Genomic DNA, 19,064 nt, shown 5'->3' with positions numbered 1-19,064 from the left:
TATTGATTTAATTACATGGTGTTATTATTACTTAACATGTCTAAGGATTACGTTACAATTTACAAGATTAAAACAGTTGAATTCATACAATTTTTTTTTTTTTTTAAATAAATAAATACCCAATTTTAAACGTGATTTAAATTTGGGCTAAATTAGCAAATCGTGCCAAAAATTAGGAAAACGGCAATGGCAGGAACATGCAAAACTCTTCTTATTTTTTAATGGGTGTTTAATCGATGTTATGTTCGATAATTAGTCTACTTTACTGGGAATACCAGAAACTTGTATTAGTTGCCTGGGCTGCTTATTCGCCATTTTCTTTGGAACATTGCAATGTAATTTGCGCTTACAGAAACTTACTTGTCAGTACAGCAGAGAATTCAGTAATAAGACTCAAATTTAAATACTTTCATAACGTAATCAAATATTTTGGTGCACGCCAGTCTAGACTCCTGCCTTCTTGTTTACATACAACACATGCATAAATATAAAAAGCCAAGCGCCAAAAAACCTCGCAGGGGTAATTACCGTAATAACGCTTGCATGACGTCATCGAAACAGAATATATGACACCGACGCTTAAAGCGATACTTAGTTATTGTGGATATGTGGTGTTTACTAAACGACATGGTATTTGATAGCGGTTGGATATTTATTTTACTGTTTCGTTTCCAGGTTGCGACCCGAGTATTGTTATTGGTTGACGGGGTTCACTGCCATTTCATCCCCGTGAAAAACGATTTGAGGCCCCGAGGTGTTGCAGCATTGAAAGTAGCGTGTAGTTATGTTTTATAAGTAAGGTCACGTAAGCATTTAGGTGTGGCGCATGTTCTTCTGTCAACAGAACAATTGCCGTCTGCATAAGATACATGCTGACTGTTATTCTATCTTATATTTGGTACGAGACGCAGCAAAATTGTATCCCATTGCATTGGTTGTAAAAAAATACACAAGAACGCGAACTAGGTTTGTTCAATGGTATCTGTATACGCAGCTGTAATTGCGTAGTAAAATAGGTTGTCGCAGAAAGCAACGGTGCGGACATCCAGCAACGCCAGCCTATTGCGCCGAGCCTACTAACACAAGTGTCAAGTGCAACAAATCCTGTTTGGGGTCAGGTGCCTTAAACAATTCGGACCGGACGAACAATTGACGCAGGTGCGACATTTTTCGACTAAACTTTTGTTCCCCAAACTGTCGTACGACATTGGATATGAAATGGGGACAAAGATTTAGCGGCCAAGGTTGTACGTCGCTTTACAGTAAGTTTAAAAAAAGCGCCAGTCTATTTTGGTGCAGTTTAGAGCGGAGTCTATTTGCGCACGCGATCACAAGTTGGCGAGAATAGTTTTCGAGTTTGTACGTACTTTCGTCGAAAAAATTTAGATTGTAATCGTGCCTTTGTAGTGTACAGAAAAAGCGTTGTCAGTTACTGGCGTACAGTTGTGGTGGACACAATGTTTATGTTAACTTTTGCGGTGGTGCGACGTTCGGTGGAACGCGTGTTAAAGGAAGATTTCGCGATGTTAATATTCTCCTGTAATCGGCTTAACTTGTGTACAAGTTCAACTCAGCCGGTGTAAGGTCCCTTCAAGTTTACGTTTTTTCACTAAATCACAATATACAATCGCTCTCAGGTCCTGAGAATATTTGGCGGGGCGTACACCTTATGTGGCACATACCCGACCACAGTTCTGACAAGCGTTTCACTTAGGGCCAGGAGCAATTGGCGTTTAGTGTTAAAGGCGTAGCCTATCAATTAGCAAATCCCCATTTAGAAAATATTACTTAGGATTATGATGGAAAAACTTGCTGCAAATAGTAAGCAGTTTATAAAATTCAAAACAGTGCAGTTTCTTATCTAATTTTTAGAAGGATGTTATAAAAGGGTAATTTTTTAGTCGTTTATTGTTTGAAGCTATGTTAAAGTCGACGCAAGGGAATACAGTTCATTAGGTCGACCCAACGACGGTTACCGCGCCTTATTTAATATATGCCTTCTACTAAATCGGCTCGGTCAATGGCGGAAGATACGTCGCTGTTTTTTCACAGCTGTGCACGTTCTACCTTAGGCAAAACCAGTCGTACGAGTTCGTAACAATTATCAATTTTTAATATGCAGGGTTTAAGACCTAATGCGCTGCGTTGATTGCGACTTTCTTTCATATTGTCGTCCGGCGCGCACTAGGCTTAAAGATCGGCGAACATCCCTTTTGTGTAATTGCAAATTAGCAATGAGAACTTATAAACATGGGCTTAGTGTATCCGGCTAAGTAGTCGCGATGTGTGGTCGAAAAAGAACGAGCAAGTTTAGTCCGTGTGAATTCGGATATCTTCCGCCATTTTAACGCGCGCGCTCACATTTTAATTCATCAACTTGTTTCTTAGATAGTGCGCCCAGCATATAGGCTTGTATAAACGCTCTGTTGTAAGACTTTATGTAATTACGTGATAATGGAATCGGGATGCTAATAACAAAAGACGAACACACAGAAATGACAAATATGGAAGAAGAAGAAACAGAAGGTACGAGTTAAAATATAATTTTATGCATTTTTTCACATTAAGATTTGCTTAACCAAATAAAGAGATTCTAATGCTTTCTTTGTTATTTAAAAAACCCGAAACTTAAAAGTATTTAAAAATAATTTATTTACTATTTTAATTGTGTTTAAAAATAGATGCACAAATAAGAAAGCATTGCGAAATTACATAAATGGTCATCGAATTTATGCGCAAATAAAAGCCTAAATCCCGTGATTATTTAAGTTTTTTTTACTGTGTGTCTATAAACACGTCAATACATGGATCCATATAAAGAATAAACACGAAAATAGGAATCCTAGTCTATTTAAAGCTCAGCGATCTTTCACATGCTTGTATCGATTTGCATGCAAACATTTGTCGAATTTGTTTGTCATTATGGGCCGCCAAAAGCCATAAGGTTTCCAGTCCTTTCCCCTCGAAAGTGATGTGTTTGTTATTTAAAAGAGGAAGCTAACCGGTGGGCTTCGTCGTTAAAGGGTTGTTGATATGTCCTGGTTATCGAATAGACAAGCGTATCACGTCACGTCGCATTCTTCGTGTGGTGACCAAAGTTTGGCAACACGCTATAAACGTTCATGACGTCACACGTCTTAAACGCTTCCGAGTCAAATATTACTCAAAAATGTTAGCTGTGAAAGGGCGTGATCAAATTCGCACGAAATACACCACGCGATTCACATAACTCCATATACGTTTATGAGCTTTTTAAAGGCTAAATCCTTCTTGCAAAGTTCACGTTATAACTGTCACATTTGCTTGCAAACGCAAATAGAAAAGTTTAAACGCGTTTATCACGCCTATGACATATTTATTTGCTTTATCACAGAATCGTGTATCAGATTACCAACACACAACAATATGGGGACATCGGGAATACTTGACGAATTCGACGGGTGTTCCAGAGACGTTGTTCAACCTGAGACGACAACTAGAGTGGTGTGCTCGGGCTGTCAGCGTCCAATATACGACAAATACTACATGTGGGTCGATCAGCGAACATGGCACGAATCGTGCGTTCAATGCTCGGTCTGTCGACAAAAACTGGAGGAGTCTTGTTATATTAAAAATTACAAACTCTACTGCTTCCAAGACTACAAACAGTAAGTTGTTATTTAATGCTTTAAGTTATTACTTGAACTAACGACTTAAAACCTACTAATATCTGTTTATTACATGTTTAAAAATATAATATTTTAACATTTTAAGTTGTGACATTGTATTAACGACTTAAACACTACTAAAATATGTTTATAACATGTTTAAATATGGAACAAATTTAAAGATCCTTTTTTATTAGGACCTTCAAAATATTTATTAATAACCTGCTTAAAATCGTGTCTGATATTTCCTCAATTCTGGCAAGTTTTTTATTACGCAAACGCCTACTTTTGTTACGTTATTAGTTTAAGCAAAATGGTATCTATTGAAAACCCATGGGTTTGCCAAAGGAAATAGCGGTGGTGTGGCCAATAGATTTCTTAAGTGGCGCTGTCATCGGTCAATATAACAGCACACGTTTGCTCGCAAATTTTTTCGATGTTGCCACAATAAACTTGCGGTCTAAGTTGTGCATTCTCGAAAATGTCGCAAGTTTTTAACATATGGTAAGCTGATACCAAAGCTTATTTTACCGGTGTGCATTTCGTCAGGTGTGTATACTTGATGTTGATTGTCAACCCTATCGTGACGTCACAAACTCGGTTTTGTGACGTGATCGGCAAGCTTGGGGACGGGGAGGTCAGACTGTTGTCATCCTTTGATAAGTGCAAGGCGCATAAACCGCAATTGGTACGTGCTGGGGTGAGCCAAAGCACACTTGAATTAAACAATTACAACAACACTTTCGCGCGAACGAACAAACAACCAACAATACTACTTTATTCAAACGTCCCTGGTTTATAGCGCGCCCTATTTTCGCTATATTAGCAAATTGCCGCGAAATTCGTGCCTTGGAACTACACACTTGTTCGATTATGGATTAGGCTAATCTGAAATTTATAGCGAGCAAAAACAGTGTGTATTCCACTCTACGAGACCACACGCACGATCTCAGCGGGATTTGGTGCAGCGCATTGAAGATTTTGTCCGATTCCGACTCCCTAAGGTTCTCGGTTCGAATATCGGCCTATCGCTCATTTCGACAAGTTAACTTTCGCTCTTCTGTAAATAAGTTTTGTGGTGTTCGAAGTAAACTTACACTCGACTGTTGACGTAATGTCTCATTGTTAGGTCGCAAGGGGAATAAATGTTTGGTGTTACAAACACGCGCAGACATGCTAGCTTCCGTTGGCCAAATAACGTTAGAAGTAAATGAGAACAACAACTTATTTTTTCGTTATCATTTAAAAAAAATTAATTCCAGTTCTATGTTTAGGTTGTTTAATTTTTTAGCCATTTCAATCACCAGCTTACAATATAAATTTAGCAACTTTCAAATATTAAGCAAAAAACCTTTGCGACCCCAGTTTGAAATTTAATAAATTATTGGCTCGAAATCGAATTCGAACGCCGCCTAATGTTTTATTAACTTCAATTCCACCAATAAACACCTTGATAAGATCGGGTTAATATCGATTTAAATCAAACTACATTTTCGCTATCTTGGTTTAATTTTGTTGTAAGCCGCGGCAACATCTTAATCGCGTTAATCGGAAAATTGTGGGCCTTGTTTAATGACATCGATTACCAAACGCAGTTAGATTCGATCGCCTTACGAAAAATAGAATTTTTTTACGTGACAGCTAGCATGATTTTGACTCGGCGTTGCAATTTTAAGGTGCTAGAGCTAATAACAACCCAACATAGTACAGTTAAATTTAATTTCGAGTTCAAAACTTATAAAAATTGCGGTGTATATAAACTTTCGGATTCCCGTAAAATTTCTCGTCGATAAGTATTGGATTATTTAACTATAATGTAATTTTATTGAGCCCGTTCTTCTGTTAATATCGCGGGCCGGAGTTGTAAAACTAAATCCTTTATTGAATATTAAGCCATACGGACTCACCTATTTAAACATATATGACAGTAAAAATTGTTGTAGGAATTGATATTAAAATTGGCGACTAATAAAATTTCAACTTATGAGTTCATTTGAATGTGAAACATCTTTCGCCAAGTCTTTTTAAACGGGACTTTGTCGCAATTGCAAGCCACGATTTTCACAGCTCGCTGAATAATAATGCGAGATTTATCATCTGTTTCCGCTATATCAACGGCATCATACAGATTCAAATCTCCTTAGTGTTGTTTGGCACCCAGCACTGTTTAGCCTTACAATGAACTTCGATTACCCTGTGTTCCCATGTTTCTTACGTGTTAACTTAGATGTTGGTAATTTGCGGTTTGAACAGTTAGAGCTTACATCAAATGTAAGTCTGAGAAGTTCACACAATCTTTAATTCGCGGCTGTGATATTGACTTGGCAAGGCACTTCTCCATACAGATATTACAAAGTTACAAGGGTTCAAAGCAAAAAAAATTATGGTATAGGGATTACTTCATTAATCATAAATAATTCTTACTAAACAAAATATTTTTTCACAGAGTGCTAAAAAATGTAAATGTTTTCTTTTTTCGGTACAACGATAAAATCTTAAAATACATTCAAATCAAAATTGTAATTTACAACATGTCAAAAGGTAGACTCCATGTTCATTGCGTTTAAAGGGCATATCTGAAAAGAAAACAAGTCTTATTTGTCCACTTGAAGTGGGGAAATCTCTCTGCGCATACAACACATGTAAAAGGAAATCAGATTTATGTTTCCATTTAATTTGCCCATGTCACTAAGAATAGACATCGAGTCTGGTACCGCGTGTAAGTGCAAACACAGGCCTGAATAGGTATTTTGACAAATCATCTTTTGTTTTCGCAAAGCCAAAGACTAGTATAAACCCAGTTACGCCGGAATTTAACTGGCAAAAATTTGTCACGAATGTCTGCGCTTTGATGTGTGTATTATAGTAGTACGCATTGCCGCTTAGAGCTACTGTTTGAGCACAAATATTTGACCGTACACCAGCCGAGTAACGTCCCTGTAAACAAAGATATATGACTTACTTGGATCTAGTGAAAGTAGGCCTTTATGGAGCCGCATTGTCAACATGGTATAACGCCAGCGAATGTCAATCGGCTGAGATAATGGAATTTGATGTGTGCAGTGTTATATATTTTACTTTCTTGCCTAATCAAATGCAGTTGATATAAACACATAAAACATGTTAAAATATCTCCGGCTTTCAAAGCAAATTCCTATGAAACGATATATCATATCAACTTTGTGGTTTTGGCCATAAACCTGCTCCATTAGTTGGTGTGCTACGACTGTATTGGTTCTTATTGGCGTAGCCTTCCATAATATTTTAACAACGAAGGTCGCAAAATTTAGAATTGATGTTACCTGGAAGACCAGACAAATGTAAATAGAAAAGATATAGGAATTCGTTATTTCGTTTTAAAACCATTATATAATTTTACAGCATATTTTAATACCATCATTATTCCCGATATCTTAAATTTGGCGTATAAAAATATAAAACGCAGATTTTATGGCGATAAGCATCTGATTGAAATTTTTAAAATAGCTTTAACGAGCAACTTCATTTTTAAGTTAAAATGCTGACTTTATCGGCTTGCATTCAAAACACGCTTTAAAAAGTGGTGACGTCACTGAAGTGCAAATACAATGATTTACAGGCGTGCGTAAGGATCAAAGGGACCGCAGCGCGAGACGAGAATTACCCACTCTTTGTTAGTTTTTAACATGCTGTTGTTTGAATTTATATTTGTCACAATGGAAAAGGAATTCGAAAATGGCGTCCATTTTGATGCGAGCATGGGCCTTAAACGAAACATACAAACACTTCCACGTATACATGAGTCTAAAGTGGAATGCGCGATAAAAAGAAAATATTTACGGATCGTACTTTGGGTTTTTCAGCGTTCGTTTTACCAGGTGTATACGTTGCAACAGGTGCTCTTCCCGACCCAAGTCTAAGATCGCTATCTCACGCTCGCCGTGTTTACCATCATTTAATCCTAACAAACCGAACACGATCGACTCAAAAAACGGCCTCGACTCGATAATACGTCAATCAAATCGATATTTCGACTAAGGCTCCGCCCATAATATATGTTATTCTTGGATAAATGTGTGGTCCAAATTTTTTTACACTAAAACGAAAATTCGTCGGAAAATGTATTTTTGGTAAAATATATAATTTTATTTCTGTTAGTCACTTAAACGCACTGGCTTGGAACAAAAAAGTAATCTTTTGATAAATAAAACTGTCACACAAATTAACTCCATTTTTATTTGCTTACAAAAGCAGTCCTGGTTGAATTATTTTCTAATTTTTCTAAGAGAACCCTGTCGAATGTTAAGGATCATTGCTCATATGAGATTCCTATGGGAAATCATTTACCGTTGGCCTTGATTTCGGGATGTAAGAAATTAAAAATAAAATTCCAAACATCAATCGAATATTTGTTAAACCCGCTAATAGCCCATAACGTTGATATTGTATTCACCTGTGATTAATCTTGTTATACGGTGGTTCGCATTTCAACGCTCATTTGTCGAATTAGTTGGAACAAAACGCCTAGAGATAATCATGGCTCGCGTGGGCATGTGTGACCAGAGGTGCCAGATGTATGTCGATGTTTAGTTGTAGCGATGATACAAGCGCGTATAAACATGTATACAAGGCGCTAAATGGTAACGGCGACGCTGAGTTTTCCGCGAAGGCCTCGCCTTATTCGGCAGTTACATATAACCGGGGAAAAGATTTTATGTTTTGAAGGCAACAGAATCAAAACCGCGCTGTTAAAAATTTCAGCACGTGACATAGTTACTAATATCAATGGTTTGTACCGAACTTTACTCCCGGACGGAAATTCCAGCTATCGAAACAGCGAAACAGCTTTTTAGCAACCAACATAGCATTTGTGCTTTAACAATAATTTTAACGTTTTCTATGGCTATTTTATCTTTAGTCGGGCCGTAATAACAGTATTTATCTGCCCAGTGGAACGCCGGAAACTTTGGTAATTTTGGTTACATATTTAATGACATTTACTTTAAACAGCTTGCCGAAATCGTTTTGCGTTTGTCATTAATATTTATATTAGCGCAAAAATGTGTCGGTAACACTAAAAAAGGCGTCACTGTAGCCAGTGTTGGCCAAACTTAAAATTCAATTATTAATACGGCTTTTGTTATATCCGAAGATCATGAATTTTGCATACAGCCAGGGTGAGCTATAGCACCGATAAGTACCATGCTTATTAATAACATTACAGCGTGTTTGAGACGCGCTGTAAAAAAATTATCTTTGATTGAAAATAAGTAGAATTTAAACTGCAAACCTAACTGTTTTAAAACACAACGTGGAATCATTAATATTTATGTTGAATATTTTGCACATGGTTTAAACTAGTTAATTATAATTTGCTAATGCAGAATATAAAGGCATTTGTAAAATTAACACTTTTGTAATACATCAATGCAAGATAGCGCGACGTCGCGGGTCGTAATTTGTACAATTCTAAAATTGTTTAAATATGTAATGTGTACAAAACAGAATATTAACGCAACTTAATCACAACTTTAAGGCTAAGTGTAGCCATTATCTTTCGCCTAATTACCATTTTTGGCAAAATCTTAAAGTGCCAATGCTGAAAATTCGACTTATGTGTGCCAAAAATAGACAAGACTGGAGTAATTGTACGGTTTCAAGCAGTAATCAAGAAAACGATAAAATTATGTCCTAAAATAGTAAGTCCATTGTATATGAAAATTGCAGGTGTGTAGGGTCAACTCCCTTTTTAAATTAATTTAAAAAGGTGTACATCCCCCTTATAGAACATTTCTATTTAAACACACCAGTGTGTATTCAAAAAATCTAATCTTATATGCTAATTAATCTTATACCAATCATAAAATGCTTAACTTTAAAAAAAAGGTTTAAAGTTATGACCGTAAGTTAAATGCAATAAAATGTACAATAAAAAGTTTTAGGTAGTTTAGTTAAAAAAGAAAATATTTTTGCCATGTCTGGCATGTCGATATAGTGTGCCACCGTGTGCCGGCCTCGGAAGTAAAATTCACTTAATTACAGTTTTCATGAACTGTGGGCGCGTGTCTTTAAACCACAAGCTATCTCTAAGTTTTTATGCCTGACACAATCAGTTTGACTTATCTGAAAAATTTTAGAAATTGTTTTACCAGATGAGCCGAATACACAACGTCTTCTGAAAAAAATTAATAAACTTTTTCCCCAGCTCTTAAGTAGTTAATCTGCTAGTTGACTCCCCTTGGCCCATTGATCATTGAACACGTGCAAGTCACCCTTGAGTACACTCAATATAGAAGTCGTATCGAAATAAATCAAAAAAAAATTGTCAGCGGCGCTGGTTAACCTCGGCTAAAAGGCAATTTGTATATAAAAATTTTTTGTATCCAATATTTTTTATTTGCGCTATGTGCCGTTGATATGACAACGTATAAGGAAACATGACATTAAGCACTTAGCGAACAGCTGTCTACGTTAAGTAGACGGGGTCTTTTTAGCTGGGTTATGAACAGGGTTGGTATTATCAAAGTGACTTGACTGAAATAACTCCGATACTGTGATTCATAACCACGTCCTAAGTTTATTGAATTATCCTCGCATAAGAACTACCTGCAAAACTGTGTATGTTTTGGTAATAATCACGTTCTCCTATTGCTACATGTGACTTACAGCTGTGTTTATTTAATTTGTGTGTTTGTTATTAAACGCAATTGTTTGCCACACTCGAAACCGACCAACACTTAAAAGCCCAAAAATAACCCGAACCAGGCTAAAAAAGTTGCCATATTTCGAGTGAACATTCCATTGCAATAAAATTTATACTATCTTTTTTAATGACCTTACTTACATTGATCAAAATTTACAATCAAATGGATAGAGTTCCTTTTTAAGTTTATAACAATATATATTTGTAATTTAAAAAATTAATTTTCTTTCAAGGAAAAAAAAAATCAAAATATGGCGGCCATTTTGTTTTATCGAAACTCGACTTTAAAGTAGAATACTTATCCTAAAGAAGATTGTTATGTAACTAACGTGCATTAAAACTATGACGTCATACATTCCAAAGTGACGTTAAATATTTTCACGGCAATTTTAAAAGTTAAAGATATTCTTTAACAACCGCATATTGTAACATTCGTTATATCACGCACATGGTGGTCGATATAACTTTTCCCGTTTTTTTTCAGTGAGTTAGGGGCCATTAAAGGATTATATGGAGTTTGACGACACGTGTCTGGGTTATAATCAAATCGAGCTTGCCTAATCAGTCGGAAAGGCGTATGCATTCTGAGTGTTAAAGACCTTGTTTCACCCAGTTTGTAAAACGCCTCGCCTGTACGGAAACTAGCTATTGGTTAAACCGTTAATGTGGTTGTTTGTAAACTCGCTATCAAAAGCTCAAGTGCTGAGCTTCTAGTCGCCGTAAGGCTGACTTTATCGAGCGAAAATAAGCTTGAGATTATTTGCTTTACTTTACCATTTGAAAATTTTTTTTCAGATTACAGCATTGCCGAAGATGCTCTGGGGCGATATCTAGCGAGCAGTATGTGCAACGAGCAGGCGGTCAAACTTTTCATGCTCCTTGTTTTTCATGCGACGTGTGTCGACGACAATTAACTGTAAGTAGTTTTATATACCAAAAGTAAATTAACCACCAATAGATACTAATCAGAACTATTTTTTAAAACAATTTCGACCTAATGGTAAATGTGGCTTTTTGTGTTTGACAGTCTGGAGAAAGGTGCCTGATAGGAAATGATTGTCATCAGATATCTTGTACATCCTGCTACGAACGAACTGACAGCGAACACTTCGCTGAAGCACTTGGTTACTCCTCAGGGTCAAATTCCGGTAAGTGTTAGACTACTGACCCGAAACGTATTAAAACTTTTAGTACATATACACGACCACAAGTTTGTGTACAACGCTTTGTAAATGATTAAGCTAGGCATTGTTGAAAGGGGATTGTTGTCACCTAAAAAACAACAAAACTATTCGAGTGATAACAGTACAACAGTAAAGTTTAATACGACTTATTTTAATTGTTTAATAGGGTGTATATTTAGAAGATTTGTATTTCATAATTTAATAATTAGTTTAATGACTTAGATGTCAGCAATAATGAAGTTTTTGTTGAACCTGGTTTTAATCAACCAAGATTTTCTTCCAGCCAACGGGGTGGTAAGAATAACTTTTCATTTTTATACGACTAATTTATATGCAAATTATGAAAACTGAAGTTGTAATACGACAAATATTTGTTAGGTCACTATATGGGATATGGAAAGGATTCTATAGCGTCCTCGTCAAGTGAAGGAAAACGATCTAAAAGGCCACGAACCATTCTTACCACTGCCCAGAGACGAAAATTTAAAGCTTCATTTGAGGTTTCGCAAAAGCCCTGCAGAAAGGTAAAATTAGAAAAAAAACAATAGCATTGTTTTTGCCTACATTTGCCAATGAAAATATCATTATCAAAACATCTCTTTTTATTTAACTTTGCAGGTTAGAGAAACGCTAGCAGCTGAAACTGGGCTTACACCTCGCGTTGTTCAAGTGTGGTTTCAAAACCAAAGGGCAAAAGTAAGTAGCCTACCTACATTTAGTATTAAGTAAACTTTGCAGCACCTTAAATACTGACACTAAACTTATATTCGCGTTTTAGATGAAGAAATTGGCAAGGCGCCAAACACAGGGGGACTCTATCTCATCGCGTGGTGGCAGCAGAGGACGAAGAACAAGAACAGGCGATTCAGACTCTGATAGTAAGATTTATTATTTTCTGCGATTAATAAAACAGAACTAGATATAAATAAAAAATTTTAAAACTTAGTCATAAAGTGATGCATAACTATAACCATTCTTCCACCTGCTTAGAGGAGCAGAAACATAAAGATGTACATATTTTTTTCTAATTTTAATACCAACTTTAAATAATTACAGACGAAGTGTCCAGTCCTGGTTCATACACCTCAATGCCAACCCCACACCATTCATCCCTCTACCAAGATACCTACCGTTCGCCCGGAAGCATTCAAACCTCGCCCACTACTTCACTATCAGAACAAAATTCGTATAACGTAGCCAATATTCCCCACCACAGAGGTAAGTTGTTTAAATTATGTTTTCTAGGTTGTATATAAACAAATTAATGTGTACTTGTACGTGCATATCCTGTGTTAAATTATAAACAAGTAGATTTAAAACCAATGACAGTATTTAACTTAAGCCTACTAAAAGTTCAAAAATGATTGCCATCTAAACGAGGTTTGACCAATTTTGAATTTAGACCCCAAAGATCATCAAGGATTTGACGAATTCGACATGCGGTTGCCATCGGACGGCCCCTTTATGACTCATCAACCGAATTCGTCGATTGCATCGACATCACAAATTGTCGAACAATCTCGATTGCAAATCAACGTCCGGCCGCACATAAACGATTTTAACAATAATAGCCAGATGGGGAACATTGATGGTGACGTGGCAATGGCGTCACCAAATGACGAATTTCAGCCCTACCTAACCGAACCACGTGGTAGTGGAGCACCTTTTCTGCAGCACGTGACAGAAAATAACCCACTAGATAGGCTAATGTACATGCAGGACAACTTTTTTCAATCGTGACTACCATGAAGTTATTTATTGATTTTAAATCAACAACTTTTAGGCTATTTATTCTTGTTAGGTTAAACAACTCAGAAGGCATTTCTGCCCCCTGTTTTTGAAAGGCTGTAGCCATCGAACAAACAAAATGTAAACTAAACATTTTAAATAACGTTTGTAAACATTTTTACCATGGAGTTGTATAGTATATTGTACACAATTTGTATTTATGAAAAAAAAAAGAAGTTTAACCGTACTCTAGATTTTATATATCGTATTTTCTAGAGTTTTTTTCGTTTAAGCGTCCTTTTTTAATCGCATTTTTAGTTTCTGGCAATTTAAAACCGCATGCTTTGTATTTGCGCACTTTTTTACCAACTTCGATAAATTTAAAAACAAATTTTAGCGGGCAACACTGACAAAATTTTATACTAACGTTGATTTATAAACAATATTAGTTTAAAAGGCTTAAAGTGTATCGCAATTTACAGTATTTACTGTCCACTGTATTGTTGTTATTATTATGCTAGGTTCTTAAAAACACAAAAAACACAGAGTTTGTTTACTCACTTGTTCGCGACCCTCCGAAACTTGAGTTGACTGGTTTGATTTTTCGTATTGCTGCTATAACACAAACAGCAATATGCCAACCGATCGAGCGTTACTTCATGCAGTATTATTACTTCAATTTTCGTAACTGTGACTATTGTTCCCCGAGTATTTGTTATATCATTCCATTATAGTAGGCTGATTATTTTTGCACAAATCCGAAAATAAAAGAATCATCACCTAACCGAACCTTTTGTTTACCTACGACTACGATAATATAACCATAAGTTGCTAAATTTAGCATCAGTTTTTATATAGCAGATATAAAAACACCTAGATAAATAGGCAATAAAATTTATGATGGCTAAATTTAAAAGTTGACACAATTTTAAAATGTTTACCTTTAACCTACTTTATTGTGTCTATTACAACTGGAAAGCATTTTTAATGTGTTTTCTCTCCTAGATATTTTGTTTCTTAGACAATAACATTTCACTTATTTACCAATAGTTTAAAACTGAAACCTAATTCTTATAAAACCTAATTCTATTCGAATGGAATAATAACAACTTTTAACAGAGAAGCAACAAACTAAAATTTGAAAACGCGGAAGGCGACAAATCGTGAGGCATCAAAGATTAAAAAATTAAATTTTAGCAAAAGGATAAACAGCCTACGCCTTAAAAGTAAAGTAAATCTCTATTTTGTTATAAGAATAGCCCGTACACCTTCCTAAAAACTTTTTATTTTTTTAATATCTTTGATGTCACTGTAAATAAAAATAATCAAGCACAATATGTTTTTTTTTAATATTTTTGTTTAATTATATTCAGTTTTAATAGAAAATTAAAAAATAGAGTTTATGATAAAAAAAATTTGTTAGTAATAAATTAATTTCTTTAAAATATTTATAAAAATAATATGGCAACACCAGCACGTTTTCATGATTACAATGGCACATGAAATCCATGTGTTTATATCAGGCATGTGAATAAGTTAATACTTAAAAGCAATTGCATTTGCCTTGTTATCTGGTTGCTGGTCAGCTGGTATAGATAAATAAATGAATTTACGTTATTTAAGATTATTTGTTTTGTGTGTATTATTTTTTGTTATTAAAACAAGCACTAAATAACAAAATATATGTTTAGATAAACTCTAACTGTCTAACGAAACGTTTTGTAAGTTATTTGTTGATATCAAAATTAATATATCAAATCAAACATGGCTGTTCGTGTTCAATTTGAAAACAACAATGAGATTGGGGTGTTTGCGAAGTTAACAAACGCATACTGCCTTGTTGCAATTGGCGGGTCTGAAAATTTCTACAGTGTATTTGAATCAGAGTTAGCCGACACAATTCCTGTCGTTCATGCCTCAATTGGAGGTGTTCGTATTATTGGAAGAATGTGTGTGGGCAACAAAAATGGACTTGTGGTGCCTAGTTCAACAACTGATCAAGAATTACAGCACATAAGAAACTGTTTACCTGATCAAGTTAAAATACAAAGGGTTGAGGAAAGGTTGTCTGCACTGGGTAATGTTATAGCTTGTAATGATTATGTTGCCCTTGTCCATCCAGATTTGGATAGGGAAACTGAAGAAATTCTTGCGGATGTTTTAAAGGTTGAAGTTTTCAGACAAACCGTTACCGACCAAGTTCTGGTTGGAAGTTACTGTGCCTTTAGCAACCAAGGAGGAATTGTTCATCCCAAAACCAGTGTGGAGGACCAAGATGAGCTCTCTTCGTTGTTACAAGTCCCCCTTGTGGCAGGAACTGTTAATCGGGGAAGCGAAGTGATAGGAGGGGGCATGGTGGTAAATGATTGGTGTGCATTCTGTGGTTTGGACACCACAAGCACAGAACTCTCAGTAATTGAAAGTGTATTTAAACTGGGCGACAATCAAAATCAAGGGGCTGTAGCAACAACAATGCGAGATTCTTTAATTGATAATTTGGTATAGGGTTTTACCGTGTAAAAAAGCAAAATTGTAAAATGAAAACGATATGAAACCATATTATTTGTATATGTATGGTATTAGATAGCAATTAAGAGTACTACAACAAAATGTAACAACTAGATTTTCTAAATTGTTTAAACCAGCTCTATTAGACTTACAAAAAATACAATGCATTATAAAAAAATGTATGGTATTTACATGTAATTAACCACATCTTCCCAACTAATTTTTAAGTATAATTTTGCATATACTAGCTATGAAAAGCAAACTTGTCATTGCCACTGTAATGATACTTGTGTTGCAATTTTAAATAAAAAAATATTTACTGCCATGGTGAGTTGACAGATGACAAAACGCCAAAAAATTGTATATGTATGGTGATCAACTTTATTTACAAACTTAAAATCAGTTATAAGTAGTGATAAAACATATATGTATATATATTAAACTATAGTTCAAATAAATTACAACATAATACAAGTACATAAAACTTACAGAAAAGTACATAATATTAAAAATAAAAACAAAATTTAAAATTAAAGTTCATGGTGTTGGTGCTTAAATGCAATAAAAAACTATTTAAAAACTATTTTTAGTGCATAAAGGTTATATAATCAAAACTATTAACAGTATTTTTAAACTTTAAAATTATATTGGTTAATAAAAGTTCAAGTATATATATATAAAACATGCATTGATTATTTTTAAAATCTTACACTACCATCTACTGGCATACAACGAACTGTAATTTCTATTAACATTAACATGCTACTCATAATCAAAGTGCAACTTGACCAAAAACCTGGGCTTAATTTGATTTATGTTGTACACAATAAATTCATTGTACATCAGCCATGCTCCCTTATTTTTAACAGGTTTTGGGTTTCCGAGAGGTACCTTCGTACCATTCTCCAATTTGATGGTTTTCTTTGGATCAGGTGCAGTTTGGCCTAATCCCTTTGTGCTATGTTTTCCTATGGGCAACTTGTTGCCTGAGTAGTTTGCATTACAAAGCTCATTCATGTTTCCAACTCCCACCTCACACAAAAGCAAAAACCCTTTTGGTTGATTTACAGTTGTTTTACAATAATTTGCAGATTTGGACACCATGTCAGCAAAGTAAACTCCTTTTCCAAACATATACCCTGAGACCGGGGCTTCAGGTGGTGCAATACGAAGACCCTTTTTTAAAATTCCACACCAATTGGTAAGCCGAGAACCATGCCAGAGCAACATTCGATTATCAATATCTTTGGTAAAGGACTTTATGTCTTCATCTGTTGTAACTTCAAATACATCATCAATCTTTAATTTATAGAAATCATGGGTGCTAGCATGTGTATTTTTAACATAGTTGGTAACCATTTTATAATCAGCACTACTTACATCCAAGGGAATAATATTTCTCTCCAATGAGTTGTAATAACTATCTATTGTGTTAATGTCATCGTCGTTTTTGTCATTGTCACTCATAAGACTTACTGCTATCTGTATGTCGTTAAGAGCTTCAATTAGATCCAACTTTTCCTTGAGATCCTCGGCAGTTTCTATTAGTGGTGGCCTTTTCATTCCAAAATCATGAGGAATCCTGGTGTAAAACTCACTACAAGCCTCAGTTAATTCGTCCTTGTTTTTATTCTTTTTCTCCAGAACTTCTTCAATTGTTTTCAAAGATTCATATCCACTGCTGATCTGCTTTTTTGTCAGTTTTCCTAAGGGTGATTTTTTAATATCGAACTTCATTTCTTTTACAGTTGATTCCCACTTCGAAAAATCAAAAATTAATTCAATGACTTTTGCTACCCTTGGATCAAGTTTCATTGGGACTTGTTTTTTCTCTTTTTGAACAACTTTATCTTCCTTTTCAAGTTCCTTCTGGGCATCTTCCCCATAGTCAATGTGAACATAATCATACTTTCCCTTTCTCTTAAAAAAACGATTTCGAAAATCCCATCTGTTTCCCGACTTGTCATAAAACTTTTTTTGAAATGTTGTTATCGCTTCATTTTCATAGCATGATTTTAATTCCGTTCCTGCAGTTTTCCCGACCCTTCCCCAACGAAACCAAGTATAACATTGTGGGCTTCGATTGTGCTTCAACACTTGAAGAATGTAGTACTTGTTGTTATTTTGCCCAATGTTGGTCTGATTTAACATGGCATTGAACGTCGCATCTCCTTTGGTATGAACATGGAAACTGGAGTGATCTATTTCTGTGCAACCATCATCGATGGGGACATTCCCGGTAAATGTGACCACCTTGGCTTCAACTGTATCGGGTGTTGATGCCCCAGCATCATTTTCCTCCTTCACTTTAACCTCTTGTTTTTCTTTATTGTTGTTCTCGTCTTTTTTAATTTTTTTTGCAGGAGGTTTTTGTGTAGCTGATTCTTTCTTTTTTTTCGAAGATGCTGGGGCCTTTCTTCGTGGCATATTAAATAAGCCAGTGTACACCTTAAAAAATAAAATAATTTTTAATTGCTGCACCTCAACAGTTAATATTACTGAACTAAAAACAAATCTTAAAATCATTGCACCAAAATTAGTCATTTAAAAATATAGTATAGATAACATTTACAATTAAACAAAAATATTAAAAACCACAAGAAAATCATGTAAAAATCTTTAGCTTGTATGATTTAGGAACATATCGAACAGTTATTGAAACCCTAGTTTTATCTCTAGTAAGCTTAAATGTGTTTTCTTCGTCAAATTTTTGTTTAAGTAAGGGACAGCCAACTAATGATCTGTTTTGTATATTATTAGAGTCAATATGATCTATACCAGTTTCTGCAATTCCATGTAAATAATCATTGTACATTGTTTGCTTTAAAACAAGCAAACTTCGTCTTTCCAATAACAAAGAAAATTGTTTATGATTTCCCTCTTCTGAAGTATAAAAATCAAGAACTGTATGGCAGCCAAGACTAATGGTTGCAACTGTTGGGTAATAAAGTGGGCCATCTTTATGCGGCATAATTCCTTGGCCCGGTTTGTACTCATTCACTAAAACATGATTTGACGAAAACCCATCAAATAAATCTTCTCTTATACATGTGTTCAGCCAGTTAGGAATTTTTTCGCTTATCATGCCTTTGGGATGTGGAACACCACCCCAATTTTGTAATCTTCTGTTTGACAATGTTGTCCAATTTGACTGGGGGACTGAGTAGAATTTATTTAGGAAATAATCTTCTTGTTTATCGGTTATATAATTGGGAATATAGTATGCCTCTTCTGGAACAGACAATATTCTATTAGATAAAAAATCTTGCATAATGATTCCCTAACACATTAATTTAAAAATAAAATGTAAAACTC

General features: G+C 35.2%; 4 protein-coding genes across 4 annotated transcripts; 2 read left to right on the top strand and 2 right to left on the bottom strand.

The window, feature by feature from the left end:
• Positions 1 to 765: 765 nt before the first annotated feature.
• Positions 766 to 14,014, top strand: LOC145741651 (uncharacterized). The gene is made up of 10 exons (XM_082559269.1): positions 766 to 2,526; positions 3,374 to 3,647; positions 11,125 to 11,245; positions 11,357 to 11,477; positions 11,736 to 11,807; positions 11,892 to 12,037; positions 12,132 to 12,209; positions 12,292 to 12,391; positions 12,570 to 12,731; positions 12,916 to 14,014. The coding sequence occupies exons 1-10, from the start codon at positions 2,466 to 2,468 to the stop codon at positions 13,251 to 13,253; spliced, it is 1,473 nt and encodes a 490-aa protein (XP_082415395.1). The 5' UTR covers positions 766 to 2,465; the 3' UTR covers positions 13,254 to 14,014.
• Positions 14,015 to 14,937: 923 nt separating this feature from the next.
• Positions 14,938 to 16,278, top strand: LOC145741207 (eukaryotic translation initiation factor 6). The gene has a single exon (XM_082558753.1). The coding sequence runs from the start codon at positions 15,006 to 15,008 to the stop codon at positions 15,744 to 15,746; it is 741 nt and encodes a 246-aa protein (XP_082414879.1). The 5' UTR covers positions 14,938 to 15,005; the 3' UTR covers positions 15,747 to 16,278.
• Positions 15,949 to 18,693, bottom strand: LOC145741206 (poly [ADP-ribose] polymerase 2-like). Its single transcript, XM_082558752.1, has 2 exons — positions 18,528 to 18,693; positions 15,949 to 18,197 (listed from the first exon to the last, which is right to left on the bottom strand). Exons 1-2 carry the CDS (start codon positions 18,555 to 18,557, stop codon positions 16,512 to 16,514), a joined length of 1,716 nt encoding a protein of 571 aa, XP_082414878.1. The 5' UTR covers positions 18,558 to 18,693; the 3' UTR covers positions 15,949 to 16,511.
• LOC145741208 (putative RNA/DNA demethylase ALKBH6) lies at positions 18,346 to 19,027 on the bottom strand. The gene has a single exon (XM_082558754.1). The coding sequence runs from the start codon at positions 19,018 to 19,020 to the stop codon at positions 18,355 to 18,357; it is 666 nt and encodes a 221-aa protein (XP_082414880.1). The 5' UTR covers positions 19,021 to 19,027; the 3' UTR covers positions 18,346 to 18,354.
• Positions 19,028 to 19,064: the final 37 nt, after the last annotated feature.

Source organism: Corella eumyota, chromosome 2 (assembly GCF_963082875.1).
Source record: "Corella eumyota chromosome 2, kaCorEumy4.1, whole genome shotgun sequence".
Lineage (NCBI taxonomy): Eukaryota > Metazoa > Chordata > Ascidiacea > Phlebobranchia > Corellidae > Corella > Corella eumyota.
Note: the sequence above shows the minus strand (reverse complement) of the source record. Positions and strands in the feature narration are given on the sequence as shown.

Coding starts and splice junctions, on each gene's coding strand:
- LOC145741651 (XM_082559269.1), top strand. CDS start 2,466: ATGCTAATAACAAAAGACGAACACACAGAAATGACAAATATGGAAGAA. Junction 11,246..11,356: donor TGTGTCGACGACAATTAACT/GTAAGTAGTTTT, acceptor TGTGTTTGACAG/TCTGGAGAAAGGTGCCTGAT. Junction 12,210..12,291: donor TTCAAAACCAAAGGGCAAAA/GTAAGTAGCCTA, acceptor TTCGCGTTTTAG/ATGAAGAAATTGGCAAGGCG.
- LOC145741207 (XM_082558753.1), top strand. CDS start 15,006: ATGGCTGTTCGTGTTCAATTTGAAAACAACAATGAGATTGGGGTGTTT.
- LOC145741206 (XM_082558752.1), bottom strand. CDS start 18,557: ATGATTATTTACATGGAATTGCAGAAACTG. Junction 18,198..18,527: donor ACATGGAATTGCAGAAACTG/GTATAGATCATA, acceptor TTATTTTTTAAG/GTGTACACTGGCTTATTTAA.
- LOC145741208 (XM_082558754.1), bottom strand. CDS start 19,020: ATGCAAGATTTTTTATCTAATAGAATATTGTCTGTTCCAGAAGAGGCA.